General features: G+C 39.8%; 2 protein-coding genes and 1 long non-coding RNA gene across 6 annotated transcripts; all 3 read left to right on the forward strand.

The window, feature by feature from the left end:
- The first annotated feature begins 762 nt into the window (after positions 1-762).
- On the forward strand, positions 763-3,801 carry LOC310810981. 2 transcript variants are annotated; one of them, XR_014554451.1, is made up of 5 exons: positions 763-1,104; positions 2,169-2,321; positions 2,414-2,819; positions 3,060-3,090; positions 3,701-3,801. It is a non-coding gene; the product is annotated as an uncharacterized lncRNA (long non-coding RNA). The 2 variants fall into 2 exon arrangements; XR_014554452.1 differs by lacking the exons at positions 3,060-3,090; positions 3,701-3,801 and having other exon boundaries at positions 2,414-3,017.
- A 39-nt stretch (positions 3,802-3,840) lies between these two features.
- On the forward strand, positions 3,841-11,903 carry LOC310810879 (apoptosis-associated speck-like protein containing a CARD). 3 transcript variants are annotated; one of them, XM_083678764.1, is made up of 5 exons: positions 3,841-4,037; positions 7,572-7,637; positions 10,991-11,239; positions 11,607-11,639; positions 11,753-11,903. In XM_083678764.1, the coding sequence occupies exons 2-5, from the start codon at positions 7,598-7,600 to the stop codon at positions 11,767-11,769; spliced, it is 339 nt and encodes a 112-aa protein (XP_083534890.1). In that variant the 5' UTR covers positions 3,841-4,037; positions 7,572-7,597; the 3' UTR covers positions 11,770-11,903. The 3 variants fall into 3 exon arrangements, with proteins under 3 accessions (XP_083534890.1, XP_083534888.1, XP_083534889.1); XM_083678762.1 differs by having other exon boundaries at positions 3,843-4,037; positions 7,551-7,637; XM_083678763.1 differs by lacking the exon at positions 3,841-4,037 and having other exon boundaries at positions 6,437-7,637.
- Positions 11,904-11,969: 66 nt separating this feature from the next.
- LOC310810878 (NACHT, LRR and PYD domains-containing protein 3-like) lies at positions 11,970-21,540 on the forward strand. The gene is made up of 7 exons (XM_083678761.1): positions 11,970-13,473; positions 13,898-14,071; positions 14,388-14,561; positions 17,261-17,434; positions 18,616-18,789; positions 19,191-19,364; positions 19,587-21,540. Exons 1-7 carry the CDS (start codon positions 12,122-12,124, stop codon positions 19,768-19,770), a joined length of 2,406 nt encoding a protein of 801 aa, XP_083534887.1. The 5' UTR covers positions 11,970-12,121; the 3' UTR covers positions 19,771-21,540.
- Positions 21,541-25,777: the final 4,237 nt, after the last annotated feature.

Consider the following 25,777-nt stretch of genomic DNA (forward strand, 5'->3'; position numbering starts at 1 on the left):
AAGGAAACAAGATCCTGGAGTTTCAAACTAGTGTGGACCGAATTCCAAGCCCATGGAGCAGAGTAATTAAAACACTTTTTGCCATGATCCGTTCAGATTTTTGGAACTGTTAAAAGTAAGTGAGACTGAGAGCGAAGCTGGTATTTATTTTCAGATTTTGGCAATTTTCCCAGAATGGCCTTGTAGATCAGAGGATACCAATGTTTATTGTGAAACACAATGCTGCTTCTTATCCAAGGTGCACCGAATGTCATTTACAACCTTTCAGGTAGCAGTGACCGTACTGTGATTAGACCTGAAACCTGACTGCATACTATTCATTAAGTTGTTTTTCTGGAAGTAATCTTTCAGCTGCCTATTGACTAGTGAAGCTATGGCTTTTGTCAGATCAGAGAGTTTTGATATTGGCTAGAAGTTATTTAGGTTTGAAGGATCACCTGACTTATTGAAGGTAAAACAAATGCAGCTTTCCAGAGTTTAGGGATTTGATTTTATACTTAATGTGCTTGAATATGTGCATTATAGGCACAGTAATGATGTCTGCTGCCAGCTTCAGGAAATGTGGATCTAGTTCGTCTGGGCCAGGATATATATATATATTTTTTTTTTTAACCTTTATTTATACAGGGGAAACACACTGAGACTTTGGCTCTTTTGCAGGTGCACCCTGTCCTTAATATTTACACAATAACAAAAAAACCTGAGGCGTAGACCAATTTGCTAGCCTGTACTGAAACAGTTTTTTTGGCAGTGAATGGGGAAATGGATTGGTGTTAACAACAAAGTCAAAGAAAGATTGAGAGAACAAGACCGTTACAAAATAAGTCAATCTTGACATTGTGGACACGGTTCATCGCTTGGGCAGGGCGGAGGAGTAGAGAACATGTCAGGTCATCATGATATGGAAGATGACAAAGGAATCACAAATCTGCAAAGAAGCGGGGATCCAATTCACTGAGGACTTATAAAAGATGACAAACTGGCAAGGGAGGCTCTCTGGCCAGACATTCAACAGGCGAGGAATGCAGCGGAGAAACCATACTTTCACGCCCGTTTGGATTCATAAATAGACGACGCATCTCTGCAAAAGACAACACTTGAAAGGTATAGCCTATATGTGACGACTATTAAGGATAGTCAGAACTATTGTGGGGGGGAATGTCTGAGTTAACCTCCCACTAAAGGAAAACAAACCTACTTTTCTTGTTCTTATCTCTACTGCTGAGACCTTAGCCAGCAGATTCTAGTTGTATGTTCTCTTTGAAAACAGGTTTTTCTTTTGTTTCATTGAACACAAGGGGTCTCAAGGACAATGTGAAACAAAATGTTCACTATATTACAGGAAACTCATTCATATGTCTCCAATGCCACCTTCTGGTGGAACCAGTGGGGAAATAAGATACTGTTCAGTCATGTCTCCAATAGATCTGTAGGCGTAGCCATCTATTTCAATAAATACCCAGGGTAATTAGTTACACACAAAGTGGATGTTGACGGCTGTGTTGAACATTGAAGAATCTTTTTTATCTACCGATCATTATGTCTCGTTATATGCTGACAATATTTTATTATTTTTAGACAATGTATCCCAATCTCTCCCGAGGGTCTTCGACATATTTGATAAGTTCAGCTCCATTTCGAGCTATAAGATCAATTTGACAAAGTCCTCCGTTACCGCTTTTGAGATACTGTATGTCAGTTTGCACATTTTAAAGTTGGACTGGGTGTCTATCTTAAAAGATTAAAGAGCAGTAGTGTTTTTATTGTCATGGTGGCAATTGGAACCCATTTTAATTCATGCTAATTTAGATTATACTGTAGTTTAAAAAGTATCAAAAAGCTTTTTTCAGGGATTTTTATTTTGAGCTGGTATGGTATATGGTATAGCTGTAACGGTGTAAGAGCAGTAGGGTTCTAAAGATTGCCTATTGACTCTATTTTAATTTGAGCACTTTTAAGTGACTATCATTTTTAAAGTGTAATAGGTAGATAAATGTTTTTTTCAAGCAACTTAATCTGCATAATAGTGCATGTAAAGAATCCTAAAAAGGATCTTGGACCTTAAAAGGTGTGGGAGTAGGAGCAAGTGGGGAAAATAATAACTATTAAGTATGCAGAATAACTGTTACGGTTCCCCCTCCTAACCATCCCTCTGGCGCCACCTTGAGGCCCCAGCGATCATCGCTGGAGCGTCCAGCTCCCAGTCGACAGCACACCTGTTCCCTGTCTCCCCTCAGCACACCTGCAAACCATCTGCAATCACCGCCCTATAAGAACCCTGCCTGAACTCCACTCCAGTGCCAGATCGTACTGTGTCCATGGTAACCTTCCCAGTAACCCGCATTACGTTTCGAGCCTTTGATTTCCTCTTGTGTTTGTTTGTGTTTCACTGCGTTCCCTTGTGCCCATCCAGATACCTCGTCCTCCCTGGTTTTCCCCTCGTTGACCCTTCCACGGACCTAGCCCCCTGACCAACTACTGGACCTCCCTGCCTCCCGACCATCTGCCTGTCCGACTACCCGTCTGCCTGCCCAGCTACCCGTCTACCTGCGTATTGTGTTTTGAAACCAAAAAAAGTGATGTACCTAAGCTAATCTGGTCTCTGATCTCAGAAAGCAAAGCATTACCTTGATTGTAAAACTAAAAAGTATTTTGTCCACATCACCATTTTTGATGTTACAGTATGTTGGAGGATGTACAGTGATTACTTTCAGGTGACATTACCAGTTGACCTCTATTTCATACCCAGAGAACTTTCAACACAGCATGTTGACCTTGAAGGCCAGCAAGGACTGCACTCACTCATCCTGTAGCAGATGGTTGGTTATATGTCATGATCTTTCTCATTCTTTTGGACAAGTATACTATACTTTACTATGTAAACTTTTGCAGCAGACAGTTGTTGCTCTCTCACACCAATATAATGTGTTGCTTATTTCAATGTAATACCAAGCTCCATGTGAGTAATTCTTCACAGTTTGTAATTAAATAAAGTGATGGGGTATATAAAAAGAAGAGTTTAAAAATAGATGTGAAGTGAGTGTTATTCTTTTTTCCAGGGGAAGCAGTCACATGAAGGATGCATTTAAAGTAGGTCTATGTCCTCATTCTGTTATTAATAGATTACTGTTTTATCTCTTATCGAATTATTGTTTATTCACAAACAACACACTATGCAAGAAATATTTTTTCTGTCATTTTACTCATGTCACCCAGAAGCTGTGTGTGAATAGGCTGTGTTCCAATACTCCAACTTTTACATGAAGTGTGTAGTTACTGTATGCATTACCACACATGGATTAATTAAGGTAATAGAAATATCTATATTTTCACACATTTAAAAAAAAATCATAGGACAAGATTACATTAACACAAATGCGGGTGCGGGCAGGGCTGCACAAAGCCCACAGATCAAGTCACTCACCGGATCTTGTAATTGCTCAATAATCAGAATTATGAGTGCCTGTGAATTTAATGGATTTTTTAGGGTGCTAATGGACCAGTGGAGGTGACCCTGGGTTTTTGTATTTGTTTGGTCAACAAAGCAACAAACACTTTTCGGTGCCATGAATGTCTACTTGTGTCAAAATGTCTAAAATCTATTCAACCATACTCTACTCTACTCTACTCTACTCTACCCTATTCTATTCTATTCTATTCTATTCTATTCTATTCTGCTCTGCTCTGCTCTACTCTACAGGTCTGTACACACACACGCACGCATGCACATGCACCTTGGCATACACCCAAACACACACACCCTGGCACACACACCCCGGCGCACGCACATACACACACACACACACACACACACACACACACAATATTGCAAAGCGATAATGTGTTACCAAGGAGTGTTTTCTGTAGAATTGCTTCCTTGTTCTTTCACTGTTTAGCATGCATTCAAATACAACATTCCACACATTCAAATACCATTGTGTACCTGCCTCTGACAAGGATACCATCACCATCATTTCCTGCCCACAATCCATTTGGACAAGAGAGCAAGGAACTAAACATATGAAGCACTGACAATGGTAAGAACCTCAGAACTAAACCTATGAAGCGACAAGGGCGCACTCTATGTGAAATAACAGAAAGCAGAACAATGTAGTTGAGTTTAAGGTTACCACAGTTACAGTTTGAATTTTTGGCTCATATTTTGATGATGGTAAAAGCAATCTGTTAAAGGAAGTGAGTGATAGAAGTCATGAGTGATAGAAGTCGTGAAATGGCTGTATAGAGAAAGATACAGGGGTAAATACCTACAGTCAACAAGCCAGTGTTCTAGATCTGGGTACAGAGCTGAGTAGGCCTACCCTACTTGAAATGTATGTGATGTATATTGTGTTTAATTACTTGTATTGTTCTCTGATCAAGTATTCCTCTTCTTATTATCACTCCTGTTTTACTATTACTACGTTATGATAGTTTTTACTGTAAAATTGAACTGCGCATGATATGTACTTGAAATAATTTAATTGATTCCAATTAGCTGAAGGCTAGGCTTAGGGTTAGATATACAGCCAAAAGCCCACACATTTATGAATCTATTTATTTTACATTTGAAGAGATACTCATTTTCTGATGAGTCATCAAATGTCTGTAAATATAACCTCCAACTAAAACAGTTCCCCCTTTCATAACTTGCATGACCACATTCCTTAACAGGTGTGTACCTAACTGACAACTGTGACACTCACATCTTACCCCAAACAACTAGTTAAACTTGGAAGCCTAAATTCAGCAGGACTTTTTGTTACACTAAACACACATACAGTCATGAGAAAAAATTAGGACACCCTATGAAGACCTTTGTCTTCTTCAACATATTCAAACATATGGACATTTGATATTCATTTGAACAACATTGAAAAATTGAGGTAATATAACTAAACAAATACAACTGAAACAAATTATTTAAAAAATGATTGGTAAAATGTAATTAATAGAAATGCAATCTTCTTGTGAGGAAAAAGTTAGGACACCCCCACATTTAGTTCCACTTAAAATGCCTAAAATTATAATAAAGAGCACCACATCAGGTGCAAATGATTAGAACATCGTTACAGAGGATTTTAGAGGAGCCTGTCCTATTTAAGCCTCAGATATTTAGTTTGGTTTGCTCTTGATTGTTGAAGTGAGTTGCATCACCATGGCGAGATCAAAAGAGCTCTCTGAGGCCTTCAGAAGAAAAATTGTAGATGCATATGAGTCTGGGAAGGGATATAAAAAGATCTCCAAACTATTCGAAATTGGCCATTCCACTGTCCGGAAAATAATTTACAAGTGGAGAACATTTAAAACCACCACCAACATGGCCAGGTCAGGCCGCCCAAGCAAGTTCAGCCTAAGAGCTGACCGAAAGATGCTTAAAGAAGTCTCCAACAATCCCAGAATGTCATCACGAGACCTACAGGTATCTCTTGCCACAATTGATGTCAAAGTACATGCATCCACCATAAGAAAGAGACTGAACAAGTTTGCATTACATGGGAGGTGTGCAAGGAGGAAACCCCTGCTGTCAAAAAAAAACATCAGGGCAAGACTAAAGTTTGCCAGAGAACACCTAGAGAAAGACCAGAACTTCTGGAACAATGTGCTTTGGACAGATGAATCCAAAGTTGAACTATTTGGGCACAGTAAGAGTAGACATGTTTGGCACAAAACCAAGACAGCATTTGAGAACAAGAACCTCATACCAACTGTGAAGCATGGGGGTGGAAATGTCATGGTTTGGGGCTGCTTTTCTGCAGCAGGGCCTGGTCAGCTCACCATCATAGAATCCACTATGAATTTTGTATTGTATCAGAGGGTGCTTGAGGAAAATGTGAGACCATCTGTTCGAAAGTTGAAGCTGAAGCAGATGTGGACCATGCAACATGACAATGACCCAAAACATTCCAGTAAATCTACCAAGGAATGGCTCAAGAAAAATAAATTGAGAGTTCTGGAATGGTCAAGTCAAAGCCCGGATCTTAATCTTATTGAGATGCTGTGGATTGATTTAAAACTGGCTGTGCATGCAAGACACCCCTCGAACATCACACAGCTGAAAGAATTCTGCAAGGAGGAGTGGGAAAAACTTTCTCCCAATTGATGTCAGAGACCTGTAGACAGTTATAAGAAACGTCTAATTGAGGTTATTTCAGCCAAGGGGGGCAATACTAGCTATTAGGGCATAGGGTGTCCTAACTTTTTCCTCAGTAGGAATTGGCATTATTGTTAATTTTTCGTTAAATAAATGATTACAAAGTTACATTTTCATAGTTTTTTGTTCAATTACATCCCCTTTATCTATAGACATTGTTAGAAAGAAGATAACATATTGATATGTCCATATTTTTAAGAGAATAACTTAATATTTTGGGGGGTGTCCTAACTTTTTCTCATGACTGTACAACCTCTCATTTCATTTGTACTGCACATTGTGACAATTATATTACATACTGTATGATATTTCAGTGTTTGGGTCACACACACACACACACACACACACACACACACACACACACACACAGACACACACCAAGAGTGAGGGTCACTTCACTCTCATCACCCGCGCTGCAAAGGCGGAAAGCTCCTGTCTCGTTTTCATGGTTCCATTTTTGCAATCAACTTGTTTGCCAGGGAAATGAATGTGGAGATTAGAAGTCCATGATTTTCACCACCATATTCTCAGACACTCACGCTGGCCAAGATGCATCTTTCCCCAGGTATGGAAAGCCGTATTATAAGTGTAGGTTTCGATGGACAGCCCACATTCGGTATTTGCCCGTGCTCATTGAAAACAACGTCTAAATAGACTAAGAGGAAAACTATGTTGTGCTTTGTGTGCAACAAGTCTGTATTTCGACATACAGGTGTGATGAAAGATACGTGTCTCGTCTTCGGAGGCTGGTTGCGTGCTCGCTTCTATTCATTCGCGCGTCATGCAAATAACTGCTATTGTCTTTCTGTAAATGTTGCTGATAGCCGTTATGGTTGAAATAGGTAATCCAACTGTAAAGTCAGTTTCGATTCACTATTATGAGGGTAAATCTAGGGTGAAAACATAGCTAATCGCGCCTCACGACGTAACTTGGGGGCGTTGGCTATCAGTAAAATGTATGGTTGGCTTGAAAATGATTCCAGATGTTTTTGTACGCGTGATTTTGAAATTGTAACAACGCAACATGTTAAAAACAGACATTTAGGAAAAGTCAGGGAAGGAGGGGGCCATTGGTTTCATACGAGCAGAATTATTTTATTTCAAAGTGTCACATGCTGTCCGTGGGCGCCTGTGGAGGCGATAGTATTAACCAGCCTCTATCTCTGTCCACTCTACCTTTAACCAGCCTCTATCTCTGTCCACTCTACCTTTAACCAGCCTCTATCTCTGTCTACTCTACCTTTAAGTTGATGTGATTTAAGTTGCTATCCTGTAGTTTGCTCATCTTGTAGTCTTGGTAAGCTTCGATGATGCGGTCAAAGAAATCACAGAAGATGATGTAAGACTGGGCATGTCTGGCCACACTCTTTTTTTTTTTTCTCTCTCTCTCTCTTTCTAGCCCTTCTTTCTCTCCCTGCAGGTTAAGTTGCTTCACTCCATTCAAGCATGGCTGAGTCTGCAGCCAGGAATCTAGAAGAGGACGATGGTAATGTGACATATTAACTCAATAAACAATAAAAATATTCCAAGAATAGTATCCATGATACCATGTTTGACATATTATGATGAAATTAACATTATGATGAATTCTAGAATAAGTGCATTCAAGTATCTGTGCAGTGCCCACAAAAATGTATCCATATAATATGTAAATATGAATGATATATCTTTTTTAGTATTTTAAATCGCAGCTTTTGTGTGCACCTATTTTTCTTCTGGCCACTAATGCCAGGTATCAGGGGCGTGGCCTTGTACGATAGCTAAAGTTGTTGATGTTAGCTAGCTAGCTAATTTAAAATACCTAGCAAGTAACCCTACATCTAAATGTATCATGCTAAATAGCAAGCTACGTTACCTAAACCATTTGTTTCAGATGAAAGTTTGATGCTATATTTTTACGCAGGTTGACATAAAATGTAGTAAAATGTGTCCTAACGGCAGAAAGAATCTGATTGGTTTAGGACAGAACATATCTGATTGGTTTCTAAAAGTCAGTGGGCGGAGTTTAACAGATGCACAACTTTTGAAAACATGGCGGAGGTTTGAGAATTTTGTAAATAAAAGTATAATTTTAAATCTTTATTGTCTAACAGTAATTACAGTAATTGTCAGACATGCTGATCTAATCATAGCAAGTTAGCTAGCTAAGCATTTAGCAACCTCTCAGCTATTCATATTGTATTAAGAAATAGAACTAGCTAGCTAGCTAGGTTTCAAATATACAAGTAAGTCAGATAACATTTGCTTTATTAAAATGTTAAGTTGAATAAGCTATATGAACTAAAATAAAATGCTAAGCTAAACAGAGCTAGCGGGCTAGCAGGTAGCATTCTGATGAATGTTGAGTTATAGAATAGAGCTAGCTACCAGTAAGTATGCCAGCTTCCACTGACTATCAAAACATTTTGTTGAATAAGCTATATAAACTTGGTAAAATTGGAACAAAACGGCCTATTGTCAGAGCGTGTTCGTTTATTGAAGGAGAAGACAAACAATTTATTACTTTTAGCTATTTTATTTATATGTCAACATTTTCAGGCTTGTACAAGGACCACTTTTGGCAAGGAAAATCGCAGTCAGCAAGCTGTTAATCTGTAACCATCCCTCCAAAAATGGATAGATTCTAATAGTCATAAAGCTTTTACAGTAACACAAATGATGTAATTGGCTGTTTGGTTGGGGAGAAGCCGTGGTTTAGACTTGGCTCTCCCTTGTTGGTGCACGGGCTGGTCCCAGCCCCTTGGACACGATTCGTCCCATCAGCTGAGACAGCGCCCTGCTAGAGAGATCACACCTGCTCTGGTTTGTCCCTCCCTAATCTGGTACTTTTCCACTACAGCTTTTTGTGTAAACATGTGTTGCAACATCCTTCTTGATGGCCTGGCTTGACCTCTCCATGTATTAATCCAATGTACCACGGGACTAATGCTTGATCCATTTATCAACAGGACACCACATTAGTAAATTTAGCACACTGCAGTAATGTATTTTTCTTATAGCAAAAATAAACTGTATTTATAAAAATTATTTCCCAACACAATGAAATGTTTAAATGCTTCCCCAAGGACAGTAATGTTAGTTTCGGTCAAGATCACTTGGTACCCTAAGGGCGTTTTCAAGAAAAGAAAAAAAAAATATTTATTGCCATAGGGTGATCTTGCACCAAACTAACATTCTTGCCCCTGGAGAAGCATTTAAACAGTGCATTCCAATTTCTAGTTTATTAAGTTTAATGTTACCAATTATTTTGCTTACTTTTACCATTTTCTCATTTACTGGAATATTTTAGAGCTCTATTTTACGAGTCAATATTAGTAAGAGGTAGCTATCTGCTTAGCCAGCTAGTTCAGTTTAGCCTAGCATGTTTTGTTGTTGCCTCAAGGGCAGCATAATAGCCCATTCCAATTGTTTAGTTTACATAGCTTATTCAAGTTTGATAAAATTAGTGGAAGCTGATATATTTAATACTGTAGCTAGCTAACTCTGTTCTACGACCAAAATGTTTTGATAAAGTATGTGGGAGCTGACTTATTGGCATATTTGAGACCTATCTTGCTTTTTATTTTATAATTCAAGGAGGTAGCTTTCTTCTTAGCTAAGCTGCATTTAGCTTAGCGTTTCATGTTTTTGCACCTGGGGAAGCATAACAGTCCATTCTATTGTTTAAGCTTATTATAGCTTATTCAATGTTTTAATAAAGTCAGTGGGAGTCGACTTACTGGTATATTTACAACGTAGCTAGCTAGCTAGCTCTATTCTATAACTCAACATTAGTAAGAGATAGCTATCTGCTAGCCAACCAGCTCTGTTTATCTTAGCATTCTACCTTTTCTGCCACAGGGGCAGCATAATTGTATATTCTTGTTTTGTTTTCATATAGTTTATTTAACTTAATATTACAATACAATAAACTAGCTATCTAGCTCTATTTCTTAATTCAACATGAGTAGCTAAGAAGTTGCTGAATGCTTAACTAGCTAGTGTGCAATGATTAGCTTAGCATGTAGCTGCTAGCTTGCTACATTTTACTCTTTGCTTCAAGGTAGGAGAGCAGTTGTATCTTAGAAATATTGTCACATTTAACAATTAATTAAAAACGTATAGAGCTTGTAACTTAAAGTTTTATTTATATGATTGTCATTTTAAACCTGCGCCATGAGTAAATTCTGCCCATTGACATTTTAGAAACCAATTGGATTTGTTCTGCCCTAAACCAATCAGATTCCAATCAGAAAAAAACTCTGCTTTTAGAACAGAGTTGACTACATTTTATGTGAACCTGCTATTTTTACATGGGCATATTTATGCTAAAAAGCATACAATAACTACAACAGAGGGGCGAGTCATCAACATGTTTAAAGTATGGTGTGTCAGAATATGAGCTTATTAAACTAAGGTTTTCAGTGCACAGATACTTTAAACTTAGCAAGTATCACACCGTACAATGACGATGAGGCATGATTAGAACAAACACCTTAAAGCTAGCAGGTAACATACCGTACAGAGGTGCAAAGAGTACTGTACTGACGTTCAAAGCTACTTAAAACAGTAAGAAATATTTTAAAAAGTCTACTCAATTCCAGTCACAAGAGTAGTTTCTTACTTTCCACCTCTGATCCGGTATGAGTACTATACAATGACACATTTACCATCTGCAACAGTTAAACGCCTAGTCCTGTCAACTAACAGATTACGATTGGCTTGATAACTCTGCCTCTCTCTCCTCTAACCTGAATCCCAGGTGTCTAGCTGGATAACCCTACCTCTGTCTCTTCTAACCTGAATCCCAGGTGTCCAGTTTGATAACTCTAACTTTCTCTCCTCTAACTTGAATCCCAGGTGTCCAGTTTGTGGACAGACATAGGGCTAAGCTCATCCAGAGGGTTTCCATGGTGATGCCCATAGCAGATGACCTACACCAGGTGAACATGATCCATGACGAGTTGTACTCTAGTATCTCTGCTGCCAGTACCACGCAGGACAAGATGAGACTGCTGCACAAAGCCCTACACTCAGGAGGGCCAGCGGTTAAATCTGCCTTTTACAGAAGTCTATGGAAACATGAACCTTTTCTAGTCAAACACCTAGGTACGTTCCTCCATCTTGAGGTGCAGAAAAAAACATGTATGTGACTGTTATATACAGGCCACTACACATGTATCATACTGTTCTCCTTCAGTGAAATATAGCCTGTGATGTTTTAAAATGAACATCACACCACCCAACCACATGACAGTCAATTCTGTTTGGTTCTCAATTCTAAAGACAAAGCTAAACCATGTTAGATTATTTGCTTTGGGATAAACACATGCATGTTAGGATTAAGTGATCCAATAGTTTTAGCTGAATCAAGGCTGAAACGTTTGTCTTTATTCACTTCCTGAATATCTTTATTCTCTACCCCCCCCTCTTTCTCTCTCCCACACCTTCATCTCTCTATCTCTCTCTTTCTCAGGTCAGGCTGATGATCTCAATTTCAAAGACAAAGGTAAACAATGTGACCACTTCATAATGTCTTGCCAAACTGAAAGGCTAACAATATTATTCTACTAAATCTTGAAACCCCAAGATAACTTTATATATTTTGGTATAATTTTTCAGAGGATGTAACAATATAAATGGTTACATCAAGGAGAAGCTGAGCATGGCTATTTTATACTTTTGAACAAGATCTTCACAAAACTCTACATCACAGTGGGTAGAAAAGGAGAAGTCCATAATGAACATGAGGTCAGACAGATTGAAAAAATATCCAGAAAACCAGCAACACAAGAGAGACCAATCGAATGCAACAAGATCTTCAAGCCATTACATGAACAAGACAAACCAATCAAAACTGTGCTGACAAAGGGAGTTGCTGGTATTGGAAAAACAGTCTCTGTGTGGAAGTTCATTCTGGACTGGGCAGAAGGAAAAGCCAATCAGGATTTCCTGTTCATATTTCCAATTCCCTTTCGGGAGCTGAATGCAATGAAGGATAAACAACTCAGTTTGATTGAACTGCTTCATCGTTTTTTCAAGGAAATGAAACAATCAGAAATCTCCAACTATGAGGAGGACAAAGTACTGTTCATCTTTGATGGTCTGGATGAGTGTCGACTTCCTCTAGACTTCCAGAACAACGAATTCTGTCGTGATGTGACAGAGTCAACCTCAGTGGACGTGCTGCTGACAAACCTCATCAAGGGGAATCTGCTTCCCTCTGCTCATCTCTGGATAACCTCCCGACCTGCAGCAGCCAATCAGATCCCTTTTGAGTGTGTTGACCAGGTGACAGAGGTACGAGGGTTCAACGACCCACAGAAGGAAGAGTACTTCAGGAAGAGAATCAGTGATGAGTACCTGGCCAGCAGAATCATCACACACATCAAGTCATCACGGAGCCTTTACATCATGTGCCACATACCAGTGTTCTGTTGGATCGCAGCTACAGTCCTTGAAAACCTGATGACTATAGGTCAGAGTGGAGAGCTGCCCAAGACTCTGACTGCAATGTACACACACTTCCTGATCTGTCAGACCAGGTTAAAATGTGAGAAATATTTGCAGAGGAGTACCGATGTGGAGATGATTATGAAACTGGGGGAACTGGCCTTCAACCAGCTGGAAGAAGGCAATCTGATCTTCTATGAGGAAGACCTGAGAGACTGTGGTATTGATGTCACAGAGGCATCAGTGAATTGGGGAGCATGTACTCAGATCTTTAGAAAGGAGCGTGGTCTAAACAAGAGAGAGGTCTTCTGCTTTGTCCATCTGAGTGTTCAGGAATTTCTTGCTTCTCTTTATGTGTTTATCACCTTCAAAAACAGCAACACAAATCTACTTGCCAACAGCATTTGGACAGTGTTTAGGCAAATGTCTATAGTCTCTTTACACCAGAGTGCAGTGAACAAGGCCTTAGAGAGTAAGAATGGACACCTGGACCTGTTCCTCCGCTTCCTGCTGGGCCTCTCACTGGAGTCCAATCAGGATCTTCTACAGGAATGCCTTCTGATAAGAATAGGAAGCAACTCACAGACCAATCAGGAAACAGTGAGGTATATTCAAAAGAAGATTGGGATGACAAACCTCTCTCCAGAGAAGAGCATTAATCTGTTCTACTGTCTGAATGAACTAAATGACCATTCTCTAGTGGAGAAGATCCAAGGCTACCTGAGCTCAGGAAGTCTCTCAGAAGCCTCACCTGCACTGTGGTCAGCTCTGGCATTTGTGTTGCTGACTTCAGAAGAGGAGATGGATGTGTTTGACCTGAGGAAATATTTCAGATCAGAGGAGGCTCTTCTGAGGCTGCTGCCAGTGGTTAAAGCCTCCAGAACAGCCAAGTGAGTATTTGATAGAAACCAGTCCTGTGAATACTATGTCACTAATCTTTTCATGTGCACTGTGAATGTTGAAGGACAATACCATCTCTGTTTATTTCCTAAGGAAACAATTGCTGTTTTTTATCTGTCCTCTGTGTGTGTGTGTGTGTGTGTGTGTGTGTGTGTGTGCGTGTGTTTTGAGGGTGGGGGGAGTTAGGTGACAGAGGGAAATATATACCATAAATAAGTGGTCTGTAGACAAAAATGAAAATGTGTGATGCTAACATATACTGTCCCTTATTCCACTTGTTTTATAACACTAACCACTTAATTTACAGTGTAATAGCTAGCTTATTATTTAACAACATGACTGACATTGTAATTACAGTACAGTGCAGAGTTATAACAGTACACAGGTATAAGGGAAGCCGTTGTCTTGTCCCAGGTTGAAACAGTGTAAGCTGACGAAGACATGCTGTGAGTCTCTGGCCTCAGTTCTCAGCTCCAACTCCTCTAGTCTGAAAGAGCTGGACCTCAGCTGGAATGAACTGCAGGACTCAGGTGTGAAGCTGCTCTCTGCTGGACTGAGGAGTCCACACTGCAAACTGGAGAAACTGAGGTGAGGTCATCTTGATTAAAGTTAGGGGTGAGGTAGGGGTTAGGGATGGGGTAGGGGTTAGGTAGGATTTAGGGGTGAGGTAGATTTAGGGATGAGGTAGGGATGGGTTAGGGGTGAGGTAGGGGTAAGGGGTGAGGTTAGAGGTGGGTTTGTGTTATTACACATGTGAATTAGCCCCTACCCAGATTAAGTATAGGTCTAGACTAAAAAAAACATTTTCAATGGAGAGTCTTAATCTTTGTCTAGGAACCCGGTCTCTAGTGTTTAGTTGTCTACAGAACTAAATAAATATATGTTTTTCTCCCTCTTTATGCAGGCTGGATGGTTGCACTGTTGGAGAGGAAGGCTGTGCTGCTCTGGCTTCAGCTCTGAAGTCAAACCCCTCCCATCTGAGAGAGCTGGATCTGACTGGTAATAGTCCAGGAGACTCTGGTGTACAGCTGCTCTCTGCTGTGCTGGAAGATCCACTATGTCAAATGGAGAGACTTGTGTGAGTATGATAACCACTATAATGCTAATGTCTTGGTCACACTTTACATTTTGTTAACCCTATACCTAGTAGTAACACTGTATTAACTCTAGTAACAACACTATATTAACACACTGTGACATTGTACGTTAGTGTATATTAATCAGGTTGAGCTGTGTATTAATACACAAGTAGAATAGGGGTTGTACCTTTATTCTGCCTCTGTAATAACCCACACACTCAACCCCATATACCATGTAATTACCCAACAGCAAGTTCAACTATTGTTCTTTGACATACTTATTATTAGGTGGGCTAATAAAGTCCAACTATTGTTCTTCAACATACTTATGACATACATATTATTATTATTATTATTATTAGATAGGCTGGCTTCAGCAAGTCCAACTATTTTTCTTCAAAATACTTATTATTAGGTGGGCTTGCTTCAGCAAGTCCCACCATTGTTCTTCAACATACTTATTATTAGGTGGACTGATACCTATTCAACTCAAACTGATACCTAGGGGCCATTTTCGCCTGGGTTTGACTGTTCTTATATCAATGTGAATATTTCAAAAACGACACCTCTTACAAACATGGTTGAATGCTTGATTTTAAGAGGACACCTTTACCTATCTACCTACCTACCTTGCATAACTTTACGTCTGAGTAATCTTAATAAATTGATCGTTTTAGCAATACTGCCTGGCGAAACATAATCTGTAATAAATTAAATTAATGTTCAATTAATTTACATGTGAAGAAGCGGGTCCAATCCATCCTGGAACTCCGCTTTACCTACAGAGTCGATGAACATCCTTAATCACCTTCGGCACTTTTGTTCAGTTCATCCAAAACTTCTGCCATGGTCACACGTGTTTTGCCCCCGCTGGCCATGGTTAAGTAACAAGTAATCCAATAGTAAATCAGCCGCGGGAGAAAGATCCCCTCAACCATCCACAGCAACGCGCAAAACCTGAAACCTGATACCAAGGCAAAGGAGCGCAAGAGAAACCCACACGGGTAGCTTGCAGAAGCTTGTTTGTAATACCCCCTACTGTCAGTCATGAAGCATTGAGACTGTCCTTTGCAACATAGCCAGGACAGGTTGTACACCAAAAACATGTAATCTGATACCTAGAAGGCATTTACGCGATTCGTTGGGTGTGTGAGCATTATGTCCGTGTAGGTGGTCATTGCGAACAAGGAGACATAGCAATGCATTGTCAAGTTGAGTCACGCTAAAAACAGGGTGATAAAGAAAACATGGTCAGTACTTCATTATTTGAGTAGTAGTTTGCTTTTTCTGTCATGTATTTTCTTTCTTTCTTAGAGTTATCAGAAAACTTATGCATTTTTTTCAAACCGTAAGTGATCTGTTTATATTTGTCAAGTGAGCATATAAATAAACGATTATACTGTTGAATATGGAACAACATCTTATTCCTATATGAGACCACAATTTTTTAAGATGATGAGCTGAGCTGAAAGTCAAAAATGTTGCCTATTTATTGTCGGATACCGGAGGACCCGTGAAAGTCAACACTAATTGACAGCCTGTTGATGTATGGCCCTAGCTGCCAGCTGTTAATATCTCATTGGCTGTGTTAGTGAGATTAAATGCAAAACCTGCCACTGAGATGGGAAATTTGTGTAATTTTGTCTGTTTCAATTTAAAATAGAACGAAAAGTAGTATATACAAGAATCTTCGACGCCCACGTCTCAACCACTAGGGGGCCGTGTTGAAAGGTTTAAGCTTTTTGGAATTACAACATGGTGGAATGTTGATTCAGGCCAGTATTGTTACTGCAACTGCTATGGAACTTTCAGAACTCTTTAATAAAAACAACAGGAGACCTGCAGAACACATTATTAGAATGATTACACAACAATGCAGTCTCTTGGCTACCAGTTCTACCCCACTGAAACAACTCTATCTATCTATCTATCTATTTATCTATCTATCACCTTCTAACATGCTATCTTTCCAACCTTCTATCTATCTGACCTTCTATCTTTCCAAACTTATATCTATCTAACCTTTCAACTACCTAGCCATCATCCTTTCAGCAGTCACTACTGATTCACTCAGTATAACCCATACTGACTAACCTCTTAATTGTTTTGATCTTTCGATACCTCCCCTCTCTCATCCTCTCGTTCATCTATAAATTCATCCATTCAGTTAACCAACCCAACCAACCAATCTGACTTTCTCTCAACTACCCAGAAAATATTAGTCAACCCTGATTCATTAACCATCCTATATATCTATTTTATCCATCCATCCAGCCATCAAACCAAACCAACCAATCTCAAACTTTATCCGCTACCATAATGAGACTCTCACTTTCTTTCAGTTACCCAGCAAATCTATCTATCGAAACATCTTCAAACCTTTTACACTACCAAAATAAGACAAGCCCACAGAGTTTCTTCTGGAACTTCCTTTTCAAGTTACTATGTATCAACATGTTAATACAATGTTGCTACACTGGTATAGGGTGCACATAACACAATGTATATTTGTTCTTGATGTAAAATTGTGGGATATTACATGTTAATTAGTTTTGTTGTGTTTACTAGATGAGGGAACTAGACACCGCCACCTGGGCTAAAAAGTGTCTTCAATGGAGAGTCTTAATCTGTGTCTGGGAAACCGGCCCCTGTTGTCTTCAGAACTAAAAGAAATATGTTTTTCTCCCTCTTTATGCAGGCTGGAAGGTTGCAAAGTTGGAGAGAAAGGCTGTGCCGCTCTGGTTTCAGCTCTGAAGTCAAATCCCTCCCATCTGAGAGAGTTGGATCTGACCTGGAATAGTCCAGGAGACTCTGGTGGACAGCTGCTCTCTGCTGTGCTGGAGGATCCACTATGTCAAATGGAGAGACTTGTGTGAGTATGATAACCACTATAATGCTAATGTCTTGGTCACACTTTACATTTTGTTAACCCTATACCTAGTAGTAACACTGTATTAACTCTAGTAACAACACTGTATTAACACACTGTGACATTGTACGTTAGTGTATATTAATCAGGTTGAGCTGTGTATTAATACACAAGTAGAATAGGGATTGTACCTTTATTCTGCCTCTGTAATAACCCACACACTCAACCCCATATACCATGTAATTACCCAACAGCAAGTTCAACTATTGTTCTTTGACATACTTATTATTAGGTGGGCTTGCTTCAGCAAGTCCAACTATTGTTCTTCAACATACTTATGACATACTTATTATTATTATTATTATTATTATTATTAGATAGGCTGGCTTCAGCAAGTCCAAATATATAATATTAAGGCTTCTGGCATTACGACTGCCAATGGCCCCTGGTATGAGCATTGATTACTTTGTCTTATGATGTCTGTTGGATAGATGATTTACTTACTTAAACAAATGTATTTGTTGTAAGTCGCTTTGGATAAAGGCGTCTGCTAAATGCCATAAATGTACATTTAATGTGTTGGTCACAATGCTGTTATAATTCTGTTAACAATATTGTACTGTTACATTGATAATTGCTTTGTAATTGTTTAGTAATGGAGTCATTGAGTGGTTTCTGTTATTACACAAGTGGACACAGACCACTCAACTCCATATAGTATGTAATGACTTAACTACTATGTAACAACATGTTTGTTCTTCATTCAATGTTGTTATTACAGCAATTTGTTTTTACTGGGGCAACTGTTACTGAAACATTGTTCTGTCACAGTGGGGATTGGGGGATAAGTAGGGGTGAGGTAGGGGTTAGGGGTGGGTTTGTGTTATTACACATGAGAAATAGAGACCGCTCCTTATGCCACTTGTGTAATAACACAAACCACTCAACTCCATAAAGTATTTTATAACTTAACAACTATCTACTGTAACAACATGTTTGTACTTCATACAATGTTGTTACAACAGCAATTAGTGTTACTACACTGGGGCTGTATTTTTCCCCTTCCTAGATTAAGTCTAGGTCTAGACAAAAAAATTATCTTCAACAGAGAGTCTTCATCTGTGTCCTAGTGTTTAGTTATCTACAGAACTAAAAGAAAGATGGTTTTCTCCCTCTTTATGCAGGCTGGATGGTTGCCGTTTTGAAGAGAAAGACTGTGCTTCTCTGGCTTTAGCTCTGCAGTCAAACCCCTCCCACCTGAGAGAGCTGGATCTGAGCGGGAATATTCTAGGAGACTCTGGTGCAAAGCTGTTCTCTTCTGTGCTGGAGGATCCACTATGTCAAATGCAGAGACTTGTGTGAGTATAATAACCACTACAATGCTAATGTTTTTGTCACACTTTACATTATGTTGCCCCAACACCTGTGTAGTAATGCTGTTATTATTCTGTTAACAACATCGTACTGTTACATTGTACATTGTTAATTGCTTTGTAATTGTTTAGGAATGGAGTCATTGAGTGGTTTGTGTTATTACACAAGTGGACACAAACCACTCAACTCTGTATATTATGTAATAACTTAACTACTATGTAACAATTTGTTTGTACTTTATACAATGTTGTTACTATAGCAATTCATTTTATGGGGGCAACTGTTACCGAAACATTGTACTGTTACAACCAATATTTCTTGAGTGCTACCATTGCTAGTTTCATCTTAATTTGAGGTCTTACCATGTAAACATGTCTGGTCCCAGGTTGGAAGATTGTAACCTGACTAAGAGATGCTGTGAGTCTCTGGCCTCAGCACTCAGCTCCAACTCCTCTAGTCTGACAGAGCTGGACCTTAGCAATAATAAACTGCAGAACTCAGGTGTGATGCTGCTCTCTGCTGGACTGAGGAGTCCACACTGCAAACTAAAGAAATTGAGGTGAGGTCATCTTGATTAAAGTCAGAGGGTTAGGGGTGGGGTAGGGTTTAAAGGTACGGTAGGGGTTAGGGGTGGATTTGGAATTCATCACAAATCTCTATATCCAACATACACTTACTGCTCTAGCAAACCATATCAATAATGTTAAAGGCTTTAATAACCAGAACCTGTCATGTGCTCAGTCCAGATTTGTTAGAATGACAGGTGTTTCTTCCTGTGCAGATTGGAATGTTGCTGTGTCAGAAAGAAAGGTTGTGCTTCTCTGGCCTCAGCTCTGAGGTCAAACCTCTCCCACCTGAGAGAGCTGGACCTGACTTGGAATGGTCTAGCAGAGTCAGATGTGAAGACGCTCTCTGATGTCCTGAAGGATCCACTCTGTAGGCTGGAGAGATTTAATTTTAAATGATAACTGAACATCTGAAAACCTTCAACTGGTATTTAAACAGGAAGCCTAATGCATTTTGAGCAGGACTATAAAGTGTACCTGGGAAGATTTCATGTTACATTAAACATTGTTATGAACCATTTGTTAATGAATTGTTAACTTTTAGTTAAGGCCATATACAATTTGTAAATACGTTGTTTATGTATCTGTTCATCATTTGCTAATGTGAACTACTACATTAGTTCATGTTAAGTCATGTACCCCTTTTGGAAAGTGTTACCGTGTATTTTGTTCTATATTTCCTCTGTCCATTGTGTAACTGATATTATACCTCTGTAATTGAAGTGTTACTCATCTTGGTTTAGGTTTAGCCTGTTCGTAGCATTGTCATGATCCTCCATCCACTTCCTATATGTTAATACAGTCTAGGAACTCTTCTCAGAGGACTGTGTAGAAACCTACATTTACATTACATTTACAATTATGGCATTCAGCAGACGCCTTTATCCAAAGCGACTTACAACAAATACATTTGTCTAAGTAAGTGAATCATCTATCCATCAGTCATCATAAGAAAAAGTAATCTATGCTAGGACTAGGGGCTATTGGCAGTCACAATGCTAGAAGAAGGAATAATTATTTTATTTTTTTTACATTCTTTTTTTTATTTTTTTATTAATTTATTTACAGTAGAGAAACTTGTACAGGGGGGTAGTGGGGATGAAGAGGTCTTTAGGAAGGACAGTTAAGATGTAGCCTGAAGAGATGGGTCTTCAATCTACGGCGGAAGATTGGTAGTGACTCTGCAGTCATGACAGCAGTGAGAAGCTCATTCCACCAGCGGGGCGCCAGGACAGTGAAAAGCCGTGACTGAGTAGCGTGACTGCTGCATCCACGTAGAGGCGGTGGTGCCATGGTGGCCAGCCGAGGTGGAAGAGCGGAGTGATCGAGCAGGGGTTTGGGGGCTGACCATTGCTTGCAAGTAGGGAGGGGCTGTTCCCTTTGCCACCCGGTAGGTGAGCACCAGGGTCTTGAATCTGATGCAAGCTGCTAACGGTAGCCAGTGAAGGGTGTGGAGGGGGGTGACATAGAAGAATTTGGGGAGATTGAACACCAGACGAGCGACAGCATTCTGGATGAGTTGCAGAGGCTTGATGGCGGAGGCGGGGAGCCCGGCTAAGAGTGCGTTGCAGTGGTTAAGGCGAGAGATCACAAGTGTCTGGACCAAGAGTTGTGCCGCTTCTCTGGTGAGGAATGGGCGTATCCTTCTGATGTTGATGTTGTAGAGGAAGAATCTACAGGAGCCTCCTTGTGTGAGTCTCCTGAAGGCTTCCTAGCAGGTCAATAGTACTCTGGTGCTAGGGCCTTACAGTCAGTTGTATATATTGTCAGGTGATTGTTAACATAGAAGAGGCTGAAATTATACTTGTTACCGGTGTAGCATACAAGGGCTTTGGGATTGGTTTGGGACAGGGCCATCAAAAAAACTATTTTGTTTAAAAAAAAAATATTTAAAAAAAAGACAGCTGGATCAGCTGGATTTTTTAGACAGCTGGATCATGTTTGTGATTTAGTTATTAGTTTTATGTATATTATTATGTTGTATGTTATGGAGCGCTGCAATTGTGAATTTATATTATTGTGAAATTATATTTATTTTAACACATTTTACAAATGTGAGGGTAATGCCTAAATGTACAGTTTTTGCAAGATGTCATAAAATGTGTATCCAAACAACATACAATCATCAAGTCTTTATTATATAATGACAAAAGCTATTTCAGTACAAAATACTAATAAAATTCATTTTCTGTCAACTTACCAACTCAACTACAATACTTTGTAAGTATTGTAGTTGAACCGCTCTCTCTCTCACACACACACACACACTAACAGGCATGATGGCATGATTCTCTCCTCACCTCCTGACAGCTGATGTGTGGTGAGCTACAGTACCAACAGTATGGAAGGTGGAAAGGTGCTATAGAAATCCAAGAATTAATTAATGAACACACACACACACAATATTCATGATGGCAAACAGCGCTATGATGTTTGCCATCATGAATAACGATAATACGTCAAAATTGAAGAAATATCAACATGAATTATGTTACTATCTATTATATTACTATCTAAGCTTTGAAAGGTGAAGTCTAGGCAGGATGTGTAAAGGGTTTATGTGTCACAAAGTCATTATGCCTGAAGCATAATGACTTTGGAGAGACGTGTCCATAGCTGACTAGAGCAGCCATTTCCCCCTGATAAAGCAAAGTTGTTACGTTTAAAAAGACAAGTTCTGCGTTCCAATTCATATAATCCAACTGTGCTGCTAGTATCCAAATAGTCATTATGAATGGATAAATGCAATGTTCAAAACAGATCTAATGAATTCTCTTACTTTGAAAAAGTGTGCGTTCATAAGAATATTGTCAAAACACCCAAGATCAATTTATATATTTTTTTTAAATGGTCACACATCATATATTTGTTCTACACATAAAAGGAAAAAAATAAATGAAAAGAGTTAGCCTAAGTTCATAGTGAAGAAGAATCAGTTCCCATAATGGGAGCCGCCTGTGTAAAAACCAGGATTCCTAACAGCTAGACCATTTGGGAAGACATGGTAGTACCTACAGCCTAAGATCTGAGTGCCATTTCAAAAGCGGTCTGTATCCTAGTTCCCTATGGCATGAGAGACAAACAATCAGGTGTTTAAATATCTATTGTCATTATGAAAAATGACCATGGTCACGTGCACAGAAATATCATGTGTCTGCTATAGAAGAAATGTGTTAATGAAATCTTTTATCAATGGATTTTTTGACACTTTTTGTTCATCGCATTGCCATGTAACCAATTGGCTATTGATGCGTTATGAATAACAATAATGCGTCAAAATTGAAGAAATGTAAACATGAATTATGTCATTACTATCAAAGCTTTAAAAGGTGAACTAGGCTGGATGTGTAACGGGTTGATGCGTCACAATGAAATGCCTGAAGCACAATGACTTTGGAGAGACATGTGTCCATAGCTGACTACAGCAGCCATCTCCCCCTGATAGAGCAAAGTTGTTATGTTCACGAAGACAAGTTCTACGCTCCTGACCAATTCATATCACCCAACTGTGCTGCTAGTATCCAAATAGTCGTCATGATTGGATAAATGCAATGTTCAAAACAGATCTGATGAAAATCTCTAGTAAAGCGTCTTTCAGCAGACAGCATTGTATTCTTTATATTCATAAGAATATTGTCAAAACACCCAAGATCAATTTATAAAATGTGAGACCATTTAAAAAAAAAAAAAAAATTTGTTCTACACATAAAACGACCCTAGGGGTTAGGGGAGAGGGGTTTAAGTCCCTAATTCAACATGTGAATTAGGGACCATTCCTTATTCCACTTCTGCAATAACACAAACCACTCAACTCCATATAGTCTGTTATAACTTAACCACTATGTATCTAACAAGATGTTCAGTCTTGACTAAAAAGCATCTTCAATGGAGAGTCTTATTCTGTGTCTGGGAAACTGGCCCCTAGTGTTTAGTTGTTTTCAGAACTAAAGAAAGATGTTTCCCCCCCCCCCCTTTATGCAGGTTGGAAGGTTGAACTGTTGGAGAAGAAGGCTGTGCTTCTCTGGTTTCAGCTCTGGAATAGTCCAGGAGATGCTGGTGTACAGCTGCTCTCTGCTGTGCTATGTCAAATGGAGAGACTTTTGTGAGTATGATAACCACTACAATGCTAATGTTTTGGTCATACATTATGTTGCTCCTATACCTGTGTAGTAATGCTGTATTAACTCTAGTAACAACACTGTATTAACATGCTGTGACATAGTACATTAGTAATAGCTTTGTAATTGTAGTAATGGGGTGGAGCGGTGTGTGTTATTACACAAATGGAATAGGGATTGTACCTTCATTCTGCTTCTGTAATAACCCACATGCTCAACCCCCATATGCCATGTAATTACCGAATTACTTTGTCATAGTCATATTAATTTGTCAACATATGAATACAATGTTGCTACAGTGTTACTACACTGATATAGGGTACACAGAACACAATGTTTCTTTGTTCTTGTTATAATTGTATTGTATTAAATATAAGGCACTGCATCAAGTAGCCTAGCAACAACAGTCACGTATTTCACCATGTTAAAAGATTGGAGTTTTTGAGTTAGAAAAAGCTGAATATTTTAAATATATATATATAAATGTAAGCAACTTAAATTAGGGTTCTCTGCACGTTATGTTGGAATGGTGTGAATGGTTTAAAAGCTGTAGGAGGAGTTGTGTACCGAAAAATCAGAAGAATTGGAATAATAATAAGTATGTGCAATAACAATAGTTTCACTTGCTGAAGCAAGCCCACTAATTATGATCTCGATACTGAAGAGGGACAGCACATTAAATAATATGCCCCATGATGACATCACATAGCAGAAGAAGAAGACTCTTCATTTGGCCATGCAATCAATTCACATCAATTGTAGGAATTTGACACATGCACACCCCTCCCGAGACAACACACACACACACACACACACACACACACACACACTGCACACACCACACCCCCAAGGGAGAACAGAGCTCTGGGCTCTGGACACAGGGCAGCCATATTCGCGCTGCTGGAGCAGTTAGGGGTTAAGTGCCTTGCTCAAAGGCACAACGGCAGTGGTAGGAGCCTTAGATATGACCTTCCAGTTACCAGCTCACATCCGGCTCCCTCCTAAGGTGGGGATCGAACCAGCAACCTCCTGATTGAGGTTGTTATAATTGTATTGTATTAAATATAAGGCACTGCATCAGGTAGCCGGCGTCGCTAACCTCTAGACCACCTGCCGCCCCGGTACTGTAGGCCATAGGTACTGTAGGTGTCTACCTATGTGAGGAGTAAAATTATAATAATAATCATGCATTTACTTTATATCACACTTTTCTCGGGACTCAAAGACACTACATTCCATGAAGAAAACAATTGATCGATAAATAAAAAGTAAAACAAAAGCACAGTCAGTAAAAAAACCCATCATCAGCATCCTCATCCTCCTATGACATTACACCTCCTACGAATGTCTGTAGTCTACCTTTGTGAGGACCAGTGACATTTCGTCATTCAGGGCCGTTGGGGCCCACCATCAGATTGCGCTGTTGCGTGAATTAAGCATCAACCTGTCATATAGCTAATCCAATACATTTGTTTAATCTTTAGTAAATGAAACATTCACGGCTGTGCTTTAGTCTATTTTCCTTAAGTATGGAAGCTCTGAAATGCGTGAGCACAGGGTCCCCCCAGGGCTGCGTCCTTAGCCCCCTCCTCTACTCCCTGTACACCCATGACTGTGTGGCTAAGTCCAGCGACAACTCCATCATCAAGTTTGCAGACGACACAGTTGTGGTGGGGCTGATCTCAGAAAACAATGAGGAAGCCTATCTGGACGTGGTGGCGGACCTGTCACTCTGGTGTCAGGAGAATAGCCTCATCCTGAATGTCTCCAAGACTAAGGAGCTGACTTCAGGAGAGTACAACATCTAAGGACCTACATGCCGCTTGAAATCGGTGGGACTGCTGTGGACAGGGTGAGCAGTTTTAAATACCTGGGAGTCCACATCACAGAAGACCTGACCTGGACTACCCACATCAGTTCACTGGTGGGAAAGGCAAGGCAACGCCTGTTCCATCTCAGGCAGCTGAGGAAATTCAAAGTCTCCCGGAGGATCCTTCAGTCCTTCTACTCTGGAGCTGTGGAGAGCATCCTGGCTGGCAACATCACCGTCTGGTACGGTAACAGCACAGCCCAGGACAGGCGAGCTCTGCAAAGGGTGGTACGCCTGGCAGAAAAGACCATGGGAGCTCCAACCCCCCCTCTCCATGTCCTGTACACCAGGAGGTGTAAGACCAGAGGCAACAGGATAATGAAGGGCCCTCACCACCCGAAAAACTGACTGTTCCAGCTGCTGCAGGCCAGGCAAACACCTTCGCTGTCAGGCAGCAAGAACAGAGAGACTAAGACTG

The sequence above is a fragment of the Argentina silus genome, assembly GCF_951799395.1.
Source record: "Argentina silus genome assembly, chromosome: 10".
In the NCBI taxonomy this organism is placed as follows: Eukaryota; Metazoa; Chordata; class Actinopteri; order Argentiniformes; family Argentinidae; genus Argentina; species Argentina silus.

Excerpts from the sequence above, each read along its gene's own strand:
- LOC310810878 (XM_083678761.1), top strand. The coding sequence starts at position 12,122 with ATGAAGGATAAACAACTCAGTTTGATTGAACTGCTTCATCGTTTTTTC. Across the intron at positions 14,072-14,387 it reads TGCAAACTGGAGAAACTGAG|GCTGGATGGTTGCACTGTTG; the intron begins GTGAGGTCATCT and ends CTCTTTATGCAG. Across the intron at positions 17,435-18,615 it reads TGTCAAATGGAGAGACTTGT|GCTGGATGGTTGCCGTTTTG; the intron begins GTGAGTATGATA and ends CTCTTTATGCAG.
- LOC310810879 (XM_083678764.1), top strand. The coding sequence starts at position 7,598 with ATGGCTGAGTCTGCAGCCAGGAATCTAGAAGAGGACGATG. Across the intron at positions 7,638-10,990 it reads GAATCTAGAAGAGGACGATG|GTGTCCAGTTTGTGGACAGA; the intron begins GTAATGTGACAT and ends CTTGAATCCCAG. Across the intron at positions 11,240-11,606 it reads TTTTCTAGTCAAACACCTAG|GTCAGGCTGATGATCTCAAT; the intron begins GTACGTTCCTCC and ends TCTCTTTCTCAG.